General features: G+C 41.2%; 1 protein-coding gene across 1 annotated transcript; it reads left to right on the forward strand.

Annotated features, from left to right (window-relative positions):
• Window positions 1–241: 241 nt before the first annotated feature.
• On the forward strand, window positions 242–4,916 carry LOC123725413 (NACHT, LRR and PYD domains-containing protein 1b allele 3-like). Its single transcript, XM_082958583.1, has 8 exons — window positions 242–408; window positions 516–574; window positions 682–896; window positions 1,083–1,339; window positions 1,491–1,625; window positions 1,749–1,896; window positions 2,424–2,450; window positions 2,692–4,916. Exons 1-8 carry the CDS (start codon window positions 358–360, stop codon window positions 3,006–3,008), a joined length of 1,209 nt encoding a protein of 402 aa, XP_082814709.1. The 5' UTR covers window positions 242–357; the 3' UTR covers window positions 3,009–4,916.
• Window positions 4,917–6,885: the final 1,969 nt, after the last annotated feature.

Genomic DNA, 6,885 nt, shown 5'->3' on the forward strand with positions numbered 1-6,885 from the left:
TCGCTGGGATGGGAGGACAGTCTGTCTCCAGGGGTCTCTTTGGGATGGGAGGACAGTCTGTCTCCAGTGGTCTCGCTGGGATGGGAGGACAGTCCGTCTCCGGTGGTCTCGCTGGGATGGGAGGACAGTCCGTCTCCCTAGAGAAATCACTGGAGACGGACTGTCCTCCCATCCTAGAGAGACCACTGGAGGTGGCTAACAGTCTCAACAGAGAGGTATCTGTGAACACCCAGGAGAACATCCAGGAGAACACCCAGAGGATGGATGAGGAGTTGGGAAGAGAAAGGGGTAACAGCTATACAGCAAACATCTTAATCTGGAACGATGATGAAGTTGTATAGAAAAACATGATGATTGATGTTTATCTGGTTCTCTTTAGATTGTCCTCTCCTGGAACACCATCACATGGTAAGACCCTCACTGTAAAGAAAGACTGAAAGAGGGAACATTTTAATTTAAAAACTATTCTTCACACTATTGGTTGAATTACAGTTTCTATTGTTTCTACATTTTAGAGTTCTCCAGATGAATTTACACCTGAAATCCATGATCAGGAGAACAAGGGAGAATACCGGTAACTTGATACATTTAATGTTTCTTATTGTTAGTTTGTATGAAAGAATGACAATACCTTACATCCAGGAAATCTCACAAAATGAAATTCTTCATTGTTTGCTCTAGTTTCCAGTGCCCCAGTGCAGGTCTGTTCCAGTGCAGTATAACAGGCTTGGTGTTTAGGATGGAGGGAGAGGGAGAGGTGCTCTATAGGACAGTCCACTGGGACAGGAGGCTTCTATCCCAGAATGGCAAGAGGCCTGCAGGACCCCTGTTCAAGTTTACATGCCTTAAGGGGTCTGTCTGTCAACTACACCTCCCACACTGTGAGATCTACAGTAGTGAGTAATCATATCATGAAGGGTTAATTTCACCTTTCATGTTTCAGGACTCTTCTGAAAGATCATATTCTCATTATTTGCTTATTCATTTACTAATTATTGTGTATTTTATTTTCTGCTTTTGTCTCAGCATTATTATGTTTGTCTTGTTCAGAGAAAGCTCTAAATGTTATCTTTCTTTACCAGGTGGTGGATGTGACTTCCTGTCTGTAGCCCATGTGACTGATGACAACATAGAGTTTATCCCTCCCCGTGAGATAACAGAAACACACATCATAATAAACATCAGTGGATTCTCTGCTTATGGTGACGTCAAGGATGAAGACTCACCCATCGTTCCTATAAGAGCACTTGTCTTGTTGTTCTACAAACCCCCAGTTGTTCCTAAAACGAGGTCCATCCTGAATGTGTTGTTGCTTCCCAGAAATGTTGTGATCAGGGAGGTAAGACTATCTGAAATGTCAACTCTACTTTGGCTGAATTCAATCAAGCACACAGGACATTAAACCATGAATTAATGTTTTGTTCATGTTATTGCTTGGACAATGTTTTCTGATTTAAACAAATAATAACATGTGATTTTGTGAAAACAAGGTGCAGGAGGAGTGGAAAAGAAGGAATGGAGACAAATACAGCTATATTGAAACAAATCCTCGCTGCCAACTAACTCCAAATAAAGAATACGAGCTCTCCACAGATCTTACAGATGAATATATAATACAACCAAAGGTGATATCTGAGCTAGAGAGAGAAGAATCATTGCTTGCACATAAACATGATCTTATGATGTTGTTCCATTTATATATTTAATTATTATATCATTGATAGACTAACACTTTATCTTTCTACCAGGATGCAGAATTTGTGGATTTTGAATCCTATGAAAACTACTTCCCAACATTTCAGTTGTTCATACAAACTGTTGTTGAGCAAGTTCATCTTCTTCTGAAAGACAATGGTGGTGAAGAATCTGTCTGGGACAGACTTGTCTGGCTTCCAGGTAAGAAGAAGAAGAAGAAGTAAAAGTGGTGGTAGCGGTAGCAGCAGCAGCGGTAAAAGTGGTGGTAGCGGTAGCAGCAGCAGCGGTAAAAGTGGTGGTAGCGGTAGCAGCAGCAGCGGTAAAAGTGGTGGTAGCGGTGGTAGTAGTAGTTGTGGTAGTAGTGGTTCCCACGGGGGACCAGTACGGAGAGAAAAATGTATGAAATGTATGCATTCACTACTGTAAGTCGCTCTGGATAAGAGTATCTGCTGAAATGACTAAAATGTAAAAATGTAGCAGTAGCAGTAGTGGTAGTAGTGGTGGTGGTAGCAGTGGTAGTAGTGGTGGTGGTAGCGGTAGTGGTGGTGGTCGTTTTTGTCATTTTTGAATTATTGTTATTTAATTTTTTTTACCTTTTTATTTTATCAGGGAGTCATACTGAGACCAAGGTCTCTTTTTACAGATGAGCCCTGAATTATATCATATGATTGTGGTTGGTTATAATGAACGTACCTTTTATCAGATAGTAAAACACCTCCTCTTTTCAGCCTCACCAACAGATGTCACCTCTACAGGTACTGTTGACCTTCCACTGACATTCACCACCATTATAAACCTCTCACTAACACACTAGATATTCACCACCATTATAAACCTCTCACTAACACACTAGATATTCACCACCATTATAAACCTCTCACTAACACACTAGATATTCACCACCATTATAAACCTCTCACTAACACACTAAAGTTAATCCTAGACAGTATCTTGTCATCTTAGACAGGATTTTAATAAATAATTTCCCCCTCCCAGTTTCAGCTGTTTCCCCTGCAGCCCCTCCTGCCAACCCCTTTACCCCCCCTGGTAGAGACTTCATCAGAAGACACAGGATGGCTCTAGAGACTCGCATGGCACTCTTACCGTCCTTATTCCGCAGTCTCCAGGATTGTAGGGTTCTGAATGACGAGGAGAGGGAGGAGGTGGACAGCAAATCCACCAAGACCCTACAGAAACAAGCCCTGCTGGACATGGTGGTAAGGAAGGGGGCTCGCGCCCAGAAACACTTCTACCAGGTCCTGAAGGAAGTAGATCCCTGGCTGGTCGAAGACCTGGAAGAGCAGTCAGACTGAGACGGGTGCCACGGATACAACATCATCAGGATATATTATATCACTATACTAATACATGCTCTGAAAGAGACAGACAGACGGAGGTAGCCATGGATACCACCTCACAACCTGAGAAGATATCAACATTTATCAGAGACAGAGAGCAGTAATTTGAGGAGGAGCCATCCTGACCAGAAGTGGTTGGTGTTACGTGATTGGACACCATTCTCACCAGCACTCCCATCAGTCTGTAGTTTACTATACAAGCCCCAGGTCTCAGGCAAGGTGACATCACTGAGGCTACTGTCTACCAGACATCCTACCTGTGTTACGCTGGTACCCTGGCTACAGACTACAAGATCAGGGTTACTGTCTACCAGACAACCTACCTGTGTTACTCTGGTACACTGGCTACAGACTACAAGATCAGGGTTACTGTCTACCAGACAACCTACCTATGTTACACTGGCTGCAGACTACAAGATCAGGGCTACTGTCTACCAGACAACCTACCTGTGTTACTCTGGTACACTGGCTACAGACTACAAGATCAGGTCTACTGTCTACCAGACAACCTACCTATGTTACACTGGCTACAGACTACAAGATCAGGGCTACTGTCTACCAGACAACCTACCTGTGTTACTCTGGTACACTGGCTACAGACTACAAGATCAGGGCTACTGTCTACCAGATAACCTACCTATGTTACACTGGCTACAGACTACAAGATCAGGGCTACTGTCTACCAGACAACCTACCTATGTTACACTGGCTACAGACTACAAGATCAGGGCTACTGTCTACCAGACATCCTACCTGTGTTACTCTGGTACCCTGGCTACAGACTACAAGATCAGGGCTACTGTCTACCAGACAACCTACCTGTGTTACTCTGGCACACTGGTTGCAGACTACAAGATGATTGAATTTCTATCTGGAACATGGTGAATGTTGAATCATCTTGGACAGGTCTCAGGAAACAACATGTGAGACAACATCTACCAGACAACTGACTTGTACTGGACAGCTGTACTGGCTGAACACCAGATCAAGATATATCTCTGCTTAGATATATTGTATACGTTTATATAATGGTATTTTTAAGAGCATCCAACTTTTTATATTTTCATGTCATTATTTTCCAACAATAGGGACAAGTGGTCTCCTTTTGTGATTGTTCAGGAAAAATAGACGCAACTCGCTCTTGAGATTACAAATACTGTATATCCTTTATCTAAAAATCTGTACCCGATTAGGGGCTGGCTGTTTGGCAACTGAGGAACGCTGACAGTCAGGTCACAGTGGATCAGATGGTGGAGAGATACAGTCCTGAGGGAGCTGTTGGAGATCACACTGAAGACCCTGAGGAGGAGGAACCAGAATGATCTGGCTAAATTAGAGAGGTGAAACAGTAGGGAACAATTAGTCTGTTCTTTAGAAGTTCAGTTCCTTGTTTATATGTTGACTGTCATCATCTTTCCTTCACACAACTAGAACCACAACTTGTCACCAAACTGAGAACCATCCTTGATACCGTAGCCCTTGAAATGATGTAGACAGTTAAATAATGATCATTTCTCGACAAAACAATAATCCTAATGTAGGTTTATTTTTTTTATGGGCTAATTATTCCTCAACCTGCTCACTTGATCCCATCCCCACAATGTTTTTGTTTGTTTGTTAAACGATGTCTTAGAAATTGTATATTGCTCTTTATTTTGAAGCTGGTTGAGGGAATGCCAAGAGTGTGCAAAGCTGTCATCAAGGCAAAGGGTGGCTGCTTTGAAGAATCTCATATAAAATGTATTTTATGTTTAACACTTTTTTGGTTACTACATGATTCCATGTTTTATTTCATAGTTTTTATGTCTTCACTATTATTCTACAATGTAGAAAATAGTAAAAATAAAGAAACCCTGGAATGAGTAGGTGTGTCAACTTTGACTGGTACTGTATATGACATGAGCTTCAGAGATGGTGACTGTTAAATTTAGGAACTGTCATCATAATAGTATGGCAGTAGTAGTGCTGCTGTTGTTGATTTAATAGAATTATGATACAATTGATTATTTCACCATAGTACATCACCCTCTTTTAATACACAGCCTCACCAACAGAAGTCTACAGGTAACTGGTCTCATCAAACCTTATACTTGTCTTAGTCTCATCAACTCAAAATCATAAGCAATGATAATATGAGGAATTCAATTTTGAAGAACTCATTCTCCCAATGGTTCTGTGTTGTAAAATAATTTGTGTGTGATCCATGTTGATTCTACCTGCAGTTTAACCTAGCTCATAAATTGCACCATAAACTGTAACTACTATATTCTTTATGGTCTGGCACTTTATCAAGTGACTTCTTTTGTTCAAGGTCCTGCACAGTCAAAATCATGTTTTTCATGAAATGTGATAATATTTGGATTAAATCAGATCAAAGTATGAAAAATTACTGTTGCTTCTGCATTGATAAAGTTTTATCATAAAGTCCCCTCCCCTTGTCCACCACTTGGATTCAGGAGCTGGGGATATTAAGGGCTTTTTGTGACGTCACAAAATCCTCAAATTTGAATACAACAATGGTAACATCTAATTATGCAAAACTTTTTGGAGGACTGTAATCTTCCTGCCCTGAACCAGGAAGACTCTAACTTCCTGAATAAGGAAATATCTCTTGAAGAAATTAGTGAAACAATAAAATCTCTAAAGAGTGGCAAGACCCCGGGCCCAGATGGATACCCGAGTGAATTCTACAAAACATTCAGCAACATGCTCTCTCCCTACCTACACAAAATGTTGGTTCAGGCCAACGAGGATGGAGTGCTCCCATCCACTTTGGATGAGGCGTTTATTACAGTTATACATAAGAAGGGTAAGGATCCGGAAGAGGTAGGGTCATACAGACCAATATCCCTCCTTAATACAGACCAAAAGATTTTAGCAAAAACTTTGGCTAACAGGCTGAGCACTTTAATTGGCAAATTGGTCCATTCAGACCAGACCGGCTTTATCCCTAACAGAAACTCATTCTTCAATCTCAGGCGCCTATTCAACATTATGTATTCTCAGAGGTTACCTAACGTGGACCTAGCCGTTATATCTCTTGATGCTGAAAAGGCCTTTGACCAAGTTGAGTGGCCCTATCTATTCAAGGTCCTACAGAAATGTAATATTGGAGATGGGTTCATAAAGTGGATCCAGCTTTTATATAGGAACCCCTGTGCGAGAATACTCACTAACCAATCATTGTCGCCCCGATTTAACCTTTACAGAGGGACAAGGCAGGGTTGTGCGCTGTCGCCTATGCTCTTCGCCCTAATTATTGAACCTCTCGCTCAAGCGATCAGATCTCATCCAGCAATACACGGCTATAATACTAAAGATACTCTAAATAAGATCTCGCTATACGCAGATGACATTCTCCTCTATGTAACAGAACCCCAAGATAGTATTCCAGCTATTCTGGAGGTGATTAATTTGTTTGGTACCTTCTCGGGATACAGAATAAATTGGAACAAGAGTGAATTAATGCCCATTCGGTTGCAAAACACCTCCTGGCTAGAACATCTTCCAGTTAAGCTATCTTCAGATAAATTTACCTACCTTGGAATTGTAGTTACCAAACAATACTCCTTACTATTTAAAGAGAATTTCCCCTCTCTGATGCAAAAACTTAAGGCAAACATACAATTTTGGAGAACTCTCCCAATTTCTCTGCTTGGAAGAATTAATGCCATTAAAATGGTCTTCCTCCCACAACTGCTCTACCTATACCAGAACATCCCAATATTCATACCTAAATCCTTTCATAAACAACTGGACTCTATTATCAATCCTTTCATCTGGGATTATAAAACACACAGGATAGGTAAAAAACACCTCTGTAAATCCAAGA

This window comes from Salmo salar, chromosome 12, assembly GCF_965601325.2.
Source record: "Salmo salar chromosome 12, fSalSal1, whole genome shotgun sequence".
Classification (NCBI taxonomy): Eukaryota; Metazoa; Chordata; class Actinopteri; order Salmoniformes; family Salmonidae; genus Salmo; species Salmo salar.